The sequence below is a fragment of the Austrofundulus limnaeus genome, unplaced genomic scaffold (assembly GCF_001266775.1).
Source record: "Austrofundulus limnaeus strain Quisiro unplaced genomic scaffold, Austrofundulus_limnaeus-1.0 Scaffold166, whole genome shotgun sequence".
Lineage (NCBI taxonomy): Eukaryota > Metazoa > Chordata > Actinopteri > Cyprinodontiformes > Rivulidae > Austrofundulus > Austrofundulus limnaeus.
In genome coordinates, this window is record NW_013952568.1 from 663,790 (window position 1) to 679,156 (window position 15,367).

The window sequence follows — 15,367 nt, forward strand, 5'->3', positions numbered from 1 at the left end:
AAAAAAAAAAAAAAAAAAAAAAAAAAAAAATTACATTCTCCTCTTTAAAAAAACCCACAAAAAACATGTAAAAATTTTTTTTTCCAAAAATGAATTAGCCATTAGACAGAATACAGTTACATAGATACATATTTTCAATACCGCACATTCAATCTGCCAAAAAGAAAAAAAAGGGTAATGATTACAAAGCCAACGAAGATGCTGCCATATATATAGAGAGATGTATGTACAATGATTATAGCATTCATAATTGCACTATGCCTCAATAAATGTAAATTACAGGCTTGTGTTTTAGGGAACTGTTACAAAGAGAAAGTATGTTTAGTAAATTTGGGAAATGCATGATAAAGAGATGCCAATTCTAAACATAAAAAGAGGCTTAGTTTGGTACAAATCAACACTCGGACCCTTTTAAATAGCAACTAGCCAAATTGATTATGACAACAGTCAACATAGCCGGGCTGTGATTGGACACAAAAGGTACAGCTGATCTGTGACTGGACAACATGAAGGCCTATGGCGAGGAAAAGAAGGCTTTTTTTTTGCGCTGCGCCAAGTTGTGATCCGACAAAGTTCAGTGAGGTGAAAAAGGCTTGTATGAGTGTGTGTCAGTGTGTGTGAGTGTGGGTACAGGTGGGGGGTAAGAGAATACTTTAAAACCTGCAGGAATCAGCTGGCTAATCAATACGTCAGTCAGTTAAATCCATCAGTCTGTTCCTTCTGTGCTAATGGCCTTGATCGTTCCTAAAACACTTCGTCTCATGGAAGTAGCTACCAGTGCAAAGTGGGAGTCTGGTGCTCGACTCGTTTTGGCATCGGTGAGAAAACACACATGCTCTGGTAGGAAAAAGCATCATTGTGGCACAGTGGAACATGGACATTTATTCATGTTGTCTCATAAATTATCACCTCCTTCGCCTCCGGGCAGTCTGAGGAGAGAGAGCGCCGCAGACGCTGCGACTCCTCGACGATGTGACGGAGCTGCTCTGATGGCGTTTTTAAATCAAAGCCAGTTCCTCGTTCTGCTCGGCAACAGATCAACCAAAAATTCCATTCCAAGGAATGTGCTTCCACAGTCTCTCACACTCGACTCATCRAATGGTACCAATGCAATATAACAATAATAATGATAATAACGATGATTCATGGTAATCAAATCAATCACAAATAATTTAAAAATTACAGTTTATGCCTACTTAACAAGAGACTTGCCAATCTGTCTGTTAAAGAAATAATGGAAGCTGACAATTAGGCTATTACATCACTTCCTGTTAGGTGAATGTTCATGTTGGACCTCCAGAATGAAGCGACGGGCGAGCGGGGGGGGAGGTTAAAAAAAAGAACCCAAAGAAAAAAAACATCTTTTTCTTGGTTTATAAAAAGGCAAGAAGGAACGGAGCACACTGCATTCCTTTGAAAACATCCCGCCTCCCCTCCTCTTATTTCCTATCAACCCCAGATTGAGCAAGATAGCGTTTATCACTCCTCGGGGTCCCAGAGGTCATTAAATGGCAGGTGAATTTGTATTATGCAACCGTTAGATTATCATTTTTGTCTCAGATATTTTTCTATACGTGTGTATGCGAGTGTGTAATCTATCATTTCACAGATTGAATCAGTCAGTGTGTGTCAGGGGCCTGCAGGTGGAAGCCCCGCCCCACCTCGCTCTACACCAGGTTGTACTCCTTCAGGTTGAGCTGCAGGATGGTGTCTTTGACGGCGGCAAAGACGAAGCGGATGTTCTCCGTGTCGGTGGCACAGGTGAAGTGGGAGTAGATGATCTTGTCGCTGTCGGGGTTCAAGTCCACGAACATCTTGAGGATGAACTCGCGAGCTGCTTGGGCATCTCTCTGCGGACCTGAGCGAGGAAACAAAACKAATTACGATCCAGCATTAAAACTGTTATAAACAGCTAAAATACAACCAGTCAGGGTAGGCGCTATGTTGTGCAAATTTAAGCTTTAATGGTACGCGTCTATCTTGTGAAAAAAGAAGCCGACTGTAACTATACAATACCTGAGACCATTACTAAAAACGTCCCTTTTTTTTTTTACCCTGGCTATAAAAGCTTCCATTACTAAKAAAATCACAAGCAGGAAAGAAGTAAATGATTTAAAATATTAGATAAAAACAGATAAGTATTTTATTAAAAAAAACAAAAAAACTTTAAACTTGCAACTCTGTCTCGTGACCAGCAGGGGGCGACAATGGTTTTAAAGTTCACAAGAAAACAAACACCTCTCATGTGTGATGTCTGTAAAAAATGGTGTCTTCATGAGTTAATTAAACCACTAACTCCACAGCTTTTTTGAATAGAAAATATTTTATGACATAAATAATGGTCCAGTTTAAAATAGAAATAGTTTAAAATTAAATAATTACAGCAGGTTGTGGATGACAATTACAAAATCCGACTTTGTGCTTCAGTTTCTCCCTGACAGATGTTTTTAACTGAGGACCACATACATGTAATAAAYGACTACTTGATGCCTTAAAAAGTCAAACACCTGCCTGGTAGCATCATAACACCATCCAGCTATTTTATACATTTTTATGCAATAATAGCAACTTCATGTCAACATCAGTTTTACTGGGTCGCCAAGAGAGTAAATAAGAACAACAAGGTGGTGGCACTTACCATCATACTCTGGGAAGTAGTCCACCAGATGAGAGTACATGATCTTCTCCTCCAGCAGGTCTTTCTTGTTGAGGAACAGGATGACMGAGGAGTTTTGGAACCAGGGGTACGTGATTATCGTCCTGAACAAGGCTTTACTCTCTTCCATCCGGTTCTGCGCAGAGGACAGGAAATGTGTGAGTCGTTCATGAAGAGGWGACAAGAGAAGACAGACGGACAGAGGTGGTTAGTGGCTTAAATAAAACACGGTGTCTGAAACTCATTAAGGGAAGATTTTAATAAACGTTTCAACACAGCAGTGTGGGGATAGGAGGAGAGAAGGGCAGCTGTGTCATTACTCCCCTGCACTCGATTTAAAAGTTTAAACAAAACCACTCTGAAGCCGTACATGCAACAAAACGGCATATTTATGGGAGTCCTGTATAAATTTAAGATAACGTTTAAGATCAGATAAGAGGACAAACAGCTGGTCAGTTTTCTTGGCATGTGCAGGAGTAAAAGAACAAACACGAGCAAGAAACCACAACAAGCACCTCAACGCACATCTGCTCCCAAACACGTTTTACATCAAACTGACACAGATGCTGGATCCTTTTAAAGGAGCAGCTGTGGCCTGAAGCAGCGTTCAGAACAGCTGGCTGATCATTTACCAATGCTTTCTGAGTGCTGCACATCCATGTGGGATAAGAATCATTTCCATTGTTAAAAAAAAAAACAAAAACAAAAACAAGGGTTTTCATTTCCAGAGTCGTTTCAGCTTCTGCCTCACATAAAACAGCAACAAAAACTGTTCTAAGAATCTCATTATCGAGACAATTACACCGAGTTTCATCGACTCAAATCACCTCGTTATCCGATTCCACCAAAACCTGGTCGTACTCGCTGAGCGCCACCAGGAACATGATGGATGTGACGTTCTCAAAGCAGTGAATCCACTTCCTCCGCTCCGACCTCTGACCTCCGACATCCACCATCCTGTCAACACAATCCAGGGCAGAGTCACTGGGACCGCCTAGTCTGATTCAGACCCCCTCTGGGTCGGAACTTCAGGAGATTTTGAGGGACTAAAATGTCACTTTTTGGAGGTGAAGATGATTCAATGTGATGACGGTGAAAACGCTTAAACGTATAAATAATCACCTGAATATAACGCTCTGCAGGTCAAAGGGATATTCAATAATGCCCGTGGTCGGGACGCGAACCCTCAACACATCCTGCTGCGTAGGAAGATAGGACGGCTCTGCGATCCGGTCCAGTGCGTTCAGGTAACTAAGGAGGCAGGAAATAAAAATAATTCAACGTCTCTGGTGCATCGTAGGTTAATTCTCTGAGTCTGAAGCTTTACTTTCTGCCACACTCACTATTTAGTAGAGTCCGAGAGCTGGTACTCCCTCCTTCGATCGTAGCACTCCTGGATGCCCGGGTCGTTCCACAAGCTCTTGATTGCGTCTACGTAAGGATTCTCAAACATGTTGACCTTTTCTACATCCACCTCTCGAACAATGTTGGCATTCCCCTGAGGAAAAAACAAAACAAAACACCCAACAGGAACCATGTTAATGTCAAGCCCAAAGACTTGCACTTTATTTTTCTCCAACGGCATCATAAGAACAATAAAACAATCACCGCAAATGTTGTGCTGACCGGTTGTTTCATGCTCGCTCGTTTATTTCATGTCCCGAACTTTGTTTTCAGCCCAAGGCTCAGCGTGCAGCTAATATCTGAAGCCCAAACCCCACCAGGGCTTTTAGGGATATTAAGGGGAAAGTTGTGCCGCGCCAGATTCCCATTAAAAAGCCTTGTGTGCGTTGTGTACGGCAGATCAATATGTGCCTGAATGCTGAAACCATTTCGCACGAGAGGCTTTTACGTCTAACAAAGAAACAAATATCAACCCATGTCAAATATGAAATTTACATCTAATGATAATTCAAAATTAAAGGAATGCATATCGCCCGCTGCCCTTCGAACCTTACAAATGACATTTTACAGGATGTCACGCAGTATTTTTATAGTTTATTATTRTAAAATTAGCAGAGTTACAGACACTTTTGTGTTCGCTAAGGTCAGTTAGCCATGGCAGCCATTTTGAATTGGGCTGACTCCAAAAGTCAAAGAGTTGCACTACTTTTAATGATGTAATGTATATTAAAGGTTTTAATTAAAAACTGTCTAGTAGTTTTACAGATCGTTTGCTAATAGATAAACAAACACACACATAAACATTATCGCTGTTTGGGGTGGATAATAAATATCCTGAGTTACAGTTAATCCTGAAAATCTAAATGTAACAAAAAAACATGACAGCTAAGCATCCAGGCTTTTATTTCAGCTGTATGTGGAGCAGCTGAGTCAGCATAATGTGCGCTGAAATGAGTGGTGATCATGACCCGGAGTGCTTCTTTAAACAGGCAATGAGTTACAAGCCTCTGATAGAGACGTTTACAGTAAATGACCAGGAAGACAGTGAAAACATGACCGACRGGTTTCAGTTTCACTTCCTCTGTAATGTCGGGGAGCTCCTTTGTTAAAAGGCAGACACTTCCCATTTCAACATTCTGTTGCACAACATTAATGAAAAGCACATGCACAGACTATGACAGCCACAAAGAAACTTTTTTCTTTTAATAAATTCATGAACACGTTACTTCTGTTCCCTAAATTAACTTGGCTGCTTAATTAATTTCCATCCATCATAAGTACAAATACATTTCAGGAACTATGCAAAATACTAAATGTCTCAATTCTACTCAAAGACTGAATGTTATTGACAGAACCATGGTGYCCCTGGAAATCAAAACAGGACCAGCCGTCCCAGAAAACGTCACACTGCGGATACCGTATCACATAGCTGCTGTCTTAAAACAACTCCAAAAATCTAACCATAGTTCAGGGCTATTTAACTAAATTGTTCTGGGGGCCACTGCCGGTCAACAGCTGAGGGGCTGAACATCCAGCAATTAAAGTTATTTTGTAAATAMACCAAGTATTACAAAGATCTGTTACCTTTGAATCAGTTTATTTTGCTGCATTTAATCATGAATACAACATACAGAACCCTATAAAWGTAGYRATAATTAAACATTATCAAAAACAAAAAGAACACATTTTGCCTCCTATTTGATACAAATAATATTTTAACATCTCTGACTTGCCAAATTTTTAAACCAATTTTATTTTCACTTTMATCATTTTATCTTCAACTGCTTGTAGTTTTAACTGTCTGTCTTGAGTGTTTATAGAAATTGTTTTTRCCAGCTTCTAGCCRAGATTCTGACGTTTCTGTAGATACCAAACATGTCTATGTCTAACTAAAAGAACTTAGAGTAATTAAAGTAGAAAAGCGGGGGTTTGRGCTTAAGAGATGAAYGAACCAATTGGCAGGCCGAACTTTGGTCACTCAKGGGCCGGATGTGGCCCGCGGGCCGCCAGTTGAATAGCCCTGCCGTAGTTCATGCGAACGCTGTTTTACAAAACACCTACTTTGTCATTAATTTCACATTACACAGTTATTTACATAAAACTCTAAGGATAGCTGAAAGCACAAATTACTCCAGCAGCAGTGAGCTAAAGCRTGGCCAAGCATTGTAACATTTCTGCCAAGCAGCCATGTAACGCAGAATGGACAGCAGGATAACATTTCTCCAAACTGAAGTTACCCAAAATGTTATTTCCTACAGATAAGATATGTTTTTCATAACGTTACTTTAAAAAGCTCTGAACTATTCCTTTAAAAAGGCAAAAACTGATTGTTCACCGTCAGCAGAATTTGAACCAGAGTTGAATCCAAACTTTGGGGTATTTTTAACATAATTCTGTGTGCGCTTTATTTTAATCACGTCTCTCCAAAAGTTTTCAGGCAAACATTTGAGAAACTGCAGCCTGGCATGAAGAAACTAAAGCACGTGGTCCGCTGACACCTGAAATGGTCTGATTATTCAAAAAAAAGGGTTGCCACAGTGACAACTCCTACGCTCCATTTTCCTTTCATTTGTCAGTCTTGCAGGGAATAAACTGTAAAGTAAGAGGTCACTGCAGCAGCTCCCAAAGCTACGACCACAAGGCCGACTCACTGGAAAGAGGAGGGCGAATAAAAGAGCAGCTGAAGTGATGGTTACAAAACACAAGGGCATATTTAGGTGAGTAGTGCCGGGAAGGTCTGCCCCTCTTTCTAATCTCTTGTGTGTTTATGTGTATAGTGTACAGTATGCACACATGGATTTGCAAGCAAACATAGATATACGAGGGCTGTGGAAGGAGTGTCTGAGTGCTTTCAGGACACAGGAAGTGTAAAAACCAGCAGGAAATTGTTATGGATGGCTGTTCCATAAAAGATAGACCGCTATCTAAAAATATGCGCGCATGCTTTGGTCACTCTGCAGTTTCTCTCTCAAACTTTCTGTCACGCTTTGCCGCGAATCCAAACGTCACAAAGAGCTGGAGCTCAAATACCTTGTTGTGCTCGTATTTGTAGGGGATCTTGAGAGTCTCCATGGCCCGGATCATGGCCTGCATGGACGTGAAGATGTTCTGGTAGACCAATTTGGTGAAACCTCGTTTGTCCTCGTCAGAGTAGCCCGTGCCGTGGATAATCCTCATCTGTTTGATAAATGTGCTCTTTCCACTTTCACCAGTGCCTGAGAATTTACACAAGAAAAGAAAGACAGTTATTATAGTTCGATTTGTTTGACAGGGTTTCCTCTATTCACACAACATTCTACATGTATTAACATTTATTTACGTGTGTATATTATAGCTCATTTGCACTGTCAGCTCTGGTTTTAGAATCTACTTGGCTGAGTGGAGCTGAAGATTCAACGTCAGCAGACTGCAGGCCATTGATTGGCCAGAGAGCAACATCAATTGTGAACATCCCCTTTTGTGAAACCTTACAACTGCACCATTTTTTAAAATTTACGTTTTAAAATATTCATTAAAATGGCAATAATATGGTAGTATGATGAGATGCAGACATTTTCTTGCTTTGTAAACAGATGAAGCTTGATTTACAGGCTCTAACTGGCGCAAGGTGACCTCAAGTCTGCATTTCTGGTGATGCTGGAAGAAAAGGCAGAGAAAAGGGGAGAGTTTGTGACTATTTCTCTTTTATTTACTCATTTTTGGCTGCAGTATTATAATTTTTTGATGGGAAACCAGTTTTCAAAACTTTTAWTTTTTCACCAAATATAAGACAAACATATTCAGGACTGAAATTAAAGAGCTTGTATTTCCAATAGCCCAGACAGGCCGTGTTCTATTTGAAGCACTGATTTACATCAATGTATGCCATGTAGTAAGCCAATTTAGTTTAGTTTAAAGAATTTTAGCAGCTAAATGTTTCACATTCAGAAAAATGTTTCAGAGACTGGTTACGTGGTTTTTACATTTTTCTTGGAAATAATTATTTTCCGGAATAGGAGACTGATCCTAGGGCATACCTAATCTGAACACTCACTTTAAGATGTTACAAATGTTGTGGCTGTGAGATGTTGCCCTCATGGGCGTAACCGCCATAGGCACCAGGTGGGACGTCCCCTCCACTTCCAATATCTGGTGAAAAGACCAATCACTTCTCCCTCCTCTGAGTGAATACAGGAGCAGTTTGGGTGTGAAGGACTGGGGCTGTACTTTCTCTTTGGTTCATTGAAAATTTTGGCAATGGTACAGGCCAAGTCTACCTAAACTGTAAAGTAAAAAAACCTCAAAACAGAAAAAAAGYGTGGTGTAGAGTTACAGTGATACACTGTATTCTTTGGTGCTGCAAACTTTATCAGCATGGGTAAGTAGAAACAATGTGTAAAAACATTGAGTTCTTCTGATACCATTCCTTCTCTGTAGCTATTTATTTTCCAGTAGTGATGTTGACTGTTCAGAAAAGGAACAGAATTGTGCATTTATTACCATTCAACCTTTCGACAGCGCAGCAGCCATAAGAGTGGAAGCTGAAGACAGACAAAAAACAAAACAAAACAAAACAAAAAACTGTGTACTGGATGCAGCATGTCATTTTTACAAACTAACACCTGTTTTTCTCCTGTCTGCATGACATCACCACCTTCAGATTGGGTCTTTGGTAGGAAAGTTCACAAATTTGATGCATCCCTTTTCAATGCCCCAAACTACATACTGTAATTTGACAACATGGCATTCTAGGCGAAAAGTAATATCCTAAACAKAGGTATAATTTGAAAAAGTTTGAAAATGAATACAGCTAAACCAAAACATGTTCATCTTCATGTTACTGGAAGACTACTTGCAGTAACATGGACATGTTTCGGTTCAGCATTTTAAACCTTTCTCAAATTACTGTATACCTGTTAGGATGCTTTTATTTTAGAGTGTAAATAAGGGCAGTCAACAAACTGTTGTTCGATTGGCTGCCCTTATTTACCTTCCCCGCAAAAAAAACCTCACAACATTTAAAAAAATAGAAGTTCAAATATTTTTGCTCTTTCATATCAACTCCAAACTGAAAATAGTTTTTGTATGTTTCAATAAACTCAAGAATTGAGCTAAGAATGCACTGCTGCTAATTTTTTTAAACTTTTATTTTCCAATTTGTATAGCTAACACCTTAAAATCCAATGAAGAAAGCCATTACTGAAAGTCAAAATGTATATAAAAATAATTCTTGTTTAAATATAACTCACACAAGCRACAACTCTATTACTCTACAAAAACGTCAAAACTCAGATGAATAACCCCTCGCTGAAGGTTGGTGTTTACTTAGCCAATATGTAATAAAAAGAATTGTTGTGTGAGTGAGTGATGTATTAACTGGCTCTTTAGGCCATTATCTGCAATACAGTGTTTTAATAACCCGGAGACATTGAAACACATGACTTGCGTTAAATTGTGCTTAGGAAATGTACTATGTACTAGAAAAATGTGTTCTCTGAGTGCTAGTTTGTGTTTAGTTTGCCATGTGAGCTGTTGTGAGCTATAACGCTAAAAAGGAGAGTCTCTTCGAGGGTTAGTTATGCACCTCTATGCCTGGTTCACACAGCAAGATTTTAAAATTGTTGGCTGATTATCCAAGACTTAGAGACCCCACACCAACGAGGATGAAACACTTCTAGTGTGTGGTGCACAGCCACACAGCAAAGACAACACACCACACACCAACAGATTTTATTCGCAAACATTCAGATTGCAGACTGGAAATCTCACGAGACCTCTTCAGATCAAAAATGAGTTCAGAGTAAATAAATACTGCAGGAGATGAGGACGTTGCAATGGCCATAGTTTGTGGGCCATTTTAACAGAGAAAAAAAACCCAAAAACAAGTCACAAAAACATCTCCAACTTCCAGTGGATTTTCTGGTGAGCCATGGCAGTTTTTCCGTCTTCTGTATTTTGGATTCCCCTCTGTGTTTACATCACCTTGCCTTTTAATTGGCTGGCTACACATCACATTCAACAGGCTGCATGCTTGTTTGTTCTCAGGGAACACCACACATACTGGGATGTCGGGCCAAGACAACTCAACATGTTGAATATCCTCGATTTGATTTGATTTATTGATTCAACAGGAAAAGAGTACTAAAAACCAAGCCTGACTCAGCATAATTGCTGTTTTACAGCAGGTTCCTGTTCTGCAGCACACAAAACACTCAGAAAATACAGCATCACAATCACTTTGATTCGATTTGCGATTGGAGCAGTCTTGACGTCCTTCCAAGCCAATTAGATCACTCTTATCACACTACACATGGCAGAAATAGCTCCTAAAATTATCATTAGAGCCATCACAAYTGCACGATGAGCAAAATCGGGTCAAAATTTTTTAAAGTTTTGGTAATCCCGGGTTCACACAAAGCTATGTGAACCCGGCGTTACCAAAACATTTAAAATCTAAACATGATCTTCCGATCTTGACATTATGTACAGGTAGGTACTGGTCAAAAGTTGATTTATTTCAATAATTCCATTCAAAAAATGAAACTTGTATATTATATGCATTCATTACACACAGACTGATATATTTCATATATGTTTATTTCTTTTAATTTTGATGAATATAACTGACAACTAATGTAAACCCCAAATTCAGTATCTCAGACAATTTGAATATTGTGAAAAGGTTCAATACGGAAGACACTTGGTGCACACTCTAGTCAGTTAATTAAATCAAAACACATGCAAAGGCCTAATTGGTCTTTCAATCTAGTTCTGTAGACTACTCAATCATGGCACCTGCATACAGTGCCAAAGCTACCGGTACCTGGTTTGAGGACCATGGTATCCCTGTTCTTAATTGGTCAGCAAACTCGCCTGACTTTAACGCAATAGAAAATCTATGGAGTATTGTRAAGGGGAAGATGGAATACACCAGACCCAACAATTCAGAAGRGCTAAAGGCCACTACCAGACCACCTGGGCTCACACCTAGACTGATAGACTCCATGCCATGCTGCATTGCTGCAGTWATCCAGGCAAAAGRAGCCCCAACTAAATGTTGTACATACTCATACTATCTTCATACTTTTCAGTAGACCAACATTTCTGAGAATATTTTTTTGTATTGGTCTTAATATTCTAATTTTCCGAGATACTGAATTTGGGATTTTCATTAGTTGTCAGTTCTAATCATCAAAATTAAAATAAACATCTAAAATATATCAGTCTGTGTAATGAATGAGTATAATATACAAGTTTCACTTTTTGAATGGAATAACTGAAATGAATCAACCTTTTCATGATAATCTAATTTTATGACCAGCACCTGTGGGCCTATATGCTGAATGATCTTGAGAGGTCTCGTGAGATTTCCAGTTTGCAATCTGAATGTTTGCGAATGAATTCTGTTGGTGTTGTCTTTGCCGTGTGGCCTATTCGCAAATGAAAAACACAGACTAGATGAGTTTTAGTACAGCTATCCTGTTGTATTTTGAGTTTGTCTAATAAAACCTCAAGAACTTCTGTAAAATTGTAAAAAGGATTTGTCTCACTTAATATGCATCCACCAGTACATTAGCTTCACTTCAACCTTCACCACTTGCTCGACCACAGCTGATGGATCTGAACTGAGTAAACACCCTTGACTCCACCCTAGGTATGGAAACAATTTACAATCCAATGCTGATAATAGGTAAGTATTTTTCCTTAGCGTCAACCCTGTTGTCACAAGTTAATAGGTTTTTTTTTTTCAGTTTAAGACATATTAACCTTGCCATTAAGGCAGTGCTTGTTTTGAACCTTTATCTAAAATCTACACCAAAATAAAAGTATATACGGTTTAGAAAACGGCACTGAACAGGACGTACTTATTACCCGTTCTTGTGGGTTTATTTTTGAACAAAACTGGGTGTTTTTCTTCTGGTCTCTTTCTGGCTGTTTTTCAAATCCGAAAGAATGGGATACAGAACAGTTAAACACTTTTAGACTAAGTGTAGCTAAAACCTTTCTCCAAAATGAATCTGGATTATGGTACTTGACTATGGTTTGACCTAACTGACCTTTTCTATACTACAAAGTACCCACATGATGAGCACGGTATGAGTGTGCCTTTGCATTTAGAGGTTGCTGAGTCACAGTCATTCAAATAAACACAGTGACTCAAGATTAACCTGTGTTTGACTAAGCCTGAATTATATGGATCAGCATCACATTTAAGGCCAAGATGACAAGCGTGGAATGTGAGAATACAGTTCAATCAGTTAGAAAAAAATGAGATGCTTTTGGTTTTTGTATACAACAGTCAACACTTATAAGCTGTTTCTTCAGTCCCTAAATTCATCACAGAATCAGTGTTTGTTAACCAGAGATGTCTGCAGTTGATTTTCAACACTGTGTTTATAAGAGAGGAAGAACATAACTCACACTAAATATCTTAGCTGTACCTCAAGGGAAGCATTACCACAACAGTAACATTTCACTTCAGCTTTTTGTCTACCATAAAATGCTTCTTTGTATGTTAATTTATTATTATCAACAGCAAAACCTTCCAAACTTCTAATTGTGCTCTTAGTTTGGATTAAAAGAGAGGCTTTTAGATTAGAATTATAGATTTGGTGCTCAACAATGGTGCTCTTCTTTATTGCCTTAAACTGGAACAGGAAAAAACAAATCCAACCAATTCACTAAATAGAGAAAGCCATGTAAATATTATCACACCACTGACCACTGTTAGTTTTACTGAATAACATACAATGTCATTTGTGTCACATTTAATTATATTGAGCCTTTTCAATTAAATAATGGGAAACAGTAAAAAAAAAAAAAACTAGACGCACTCGGAGAGCGCAAATCTCCGCCAAAGCCGTATGTTTGTGTGTGAGTGTGTGTGTTTGTTTTGTGTGTGATTTATTACATTTTTAGTCATGTATGTTTGTGTACAAGTGCTTTACAAAAACTAAATACGTAATAAATTACATGCAACAGGAGTGGAATAGCATCAGAAAAAGGAAAACATTTAGCCATAAAAAAACCAGAATAAACATAATTGTTTAAGAAAACCTTAGCGTTATCTATTGGATAACAGACCTGAATGCGGGGGTGGTGAGTTAGCTAGCTTACCTTTCTGATACAGGTGGGAGGAAAAAACTCCAAAAACGTAAACACAAAAAACAAAATTGTTAGGACGCGCAGGCCGATKTATTATGAAAATGATCTGTTACATTAAAGTAACTTCAAACATTAAGCTTTTCAATTTAAAAACAATTCGGTCCAAAGGTTTATTTCCATGGGCCTTCGTGATTGGTCTTCTACAACGCTTCAGGCAATCCCATTGGATGTCTACACTCGGGTGGTGTGGGGTGGGTTGACCCGTCTATGAATGATCCGATGTGACTGGAAGTCTACGGTCAGCTTCCTTGAAGCCGATTGGCTGTTCCTGGGTCCGGATCGTGATCCGGATCATCACCAAAATTCAATGGTGCGTTGCTTTGGCCAATACCCAGTTGTGGTGAAAAATTCATGAAAATCTGTCCATAAGTTTTTGAGTAACTTTGTCCATAGACAGAGACAGAAATACGCGACCGAAAACATTACCTCCTCCCTTGGCGGAGGTAATAAACTTCACTTTTTCTGGAGTAGTTGAACCTGTTGGTATGCTTTTGTTCTGAGTTTCATTGTGTGACTAAAGGGAATGTTAAATCTACTCTGAAGGTGAAAAACAAGCAGCTTTAAAATTGCACATTTCTACCGTAATTATATATGAGTATAAACCAAATCAATGGCAATTTATTAACACTACTTAAAAGTCTCCATTTCCTGTTGTTACACCATTAACCCGTCTGAATTTCAATCTGACCCACGTGACATCTATAGTTATTCTGCTCAGCCATGTGTTTGTTAAAGGTTTGCTAGGAGCTGAGGTGGACTTTGTTTAGTCATGGCCTTGACAAAGTTCCCACAGCTTTCATCTGTCTGATAAACACGGCTGATACTGACTGCAAAGATCAACCTTTATAAATATTTCTGACATGATTATTCTAAATTTCAATTTGAACTGCACAAGACCACAAGAACATAATAATAAACATACAACACGGCAATGGTTTTCAGCTGTGCAACAAACGCAAATATAACTTCCTGAGTTGTTCAGAAGAGTTGTCAATACTTCTCCTGCTTTGAGATTCTTGGACATGTGATAAAGGACACGGACAACAAAATCTAGTTCCAATGGYCTCTAAAGGACTGGGCCACTTTTGTAATTGAGCAATTTTAAAAACAAATTAATCAGATGTTGACGAGCCTGATAATTACTCATGTTTAACCCACGAAACTGAAAATTTCATGCATCAGTGATACTTTGTACTGTCGGGTGTATTCAGAAGTACATTGCCGTCATAGGTTATTATCACTCCACTCAGTTGTGTTTACTGTAAGTTTTTAGAGGCCAACATTAAAACCTGATACTTATTTGGGCTACCCGGAATTAAAAACGTTTTTTTTTTTTTTGCAACATTAAATGAGAGTAAGAAAAAACACTGATACTAATGTCTGAGAAGGGAAAAAACAAACAAAACAACAAACAGAAAAACAAATAAAACACAGTCAAATATTAAACTACACACTACTTGAGGAATATTACCTCAATTATTTCTTTAGATAAATTAAACATACAACTTCTAAAATACTGCATTGACACTATTGGTTGTGATAAAGCCGCATTTTCCCCACTCCTCTTTTTGTCATCACAATGCTCAACACTGTGTGCGTTAGCATTTCGGCCACCATCATTCAAAAGAGTTGTGCATTTGAAATGTTCATCAGAAGGCTAAATATACGTATTAATGCCATACAATTTGTGTCCATCTTTTACAATACAATACTGGCATTCCTCTAATGATCAATTGCTAACATATTGTGCAACCCCAATACTTATTCTGCTGAGTGTGTTTCAGCATGGTATGTTCCTGCAGACAACGCAATAAACTGACTTGCAAACATGAGTGAAGACTAAAAGCCAAGATGATAATTTACGAGCAAAACAAATAAAATGGAAAAAAATGATGGACATTAAGAAGAAATCATCTAAACTTCACTGGAAAGTTGTGCTCAAGTCCCACAGGAAACAATGCAATTGGTGAGTTTGAAAACCCACAATGCACTTATGAAATATGGGTTATTGGAATCAAATCGAGCACACAAACACACAACTTCCTCTGGTTAACTCAACCACTTAAATTAGACGAGCTGGTGGATAACAACACACACACACACACACACACACACACACACACACACACACACACACACAAAAACACAGTTTCTTCAAGAATT

The 15,367-nt window shown here is 38.7% G+C and overlaps 1 protein-coding gene across 1 annotated transcript in view; it reads right to left on the reverse strand.

The window, feature by feature from the left end:
• Window positions 1–68: 68 nt before the first annotated feature.
• The window catches only part of LOC106523804 (guanine nucleotide-binding protein G(q) subunit alpha), an 18,644-nt gene continuing 3,345 nt past the window's right edge, over window positions 69–15,367 (reverse strand). The window contains exons 2-7 of the mRNA XM_014017362.1: window positions 7,091–7,275; window positions 4,000–4,154; window positions 3,779–3,907; window positions 3,484–3,613; window positions 2,639–2,792; window positions 69–1,858 (exon numbers count right to left, since the gene is read on the reverse strand). Of these exons, the coding sequence (XP_013872816.1) occupies window positions 1,668–1,858; window positions 2,639–2,792; window positions 3,484–3,613; window positions 3,779–3,907; window positions 4,000–4,154; window positions 7,091–7,275 (944 nt within the window). The 3' untranslated portion in view covers window positions 69–1,667. The remainder of the gene's footprint in view (window positions 1,859–2,638; window positions 2,793–3,483; window positions 3,614–3,778; window positions 3,908–3,999; window positions 4,155–7,090; window positions 7,276–15,367) is intronic.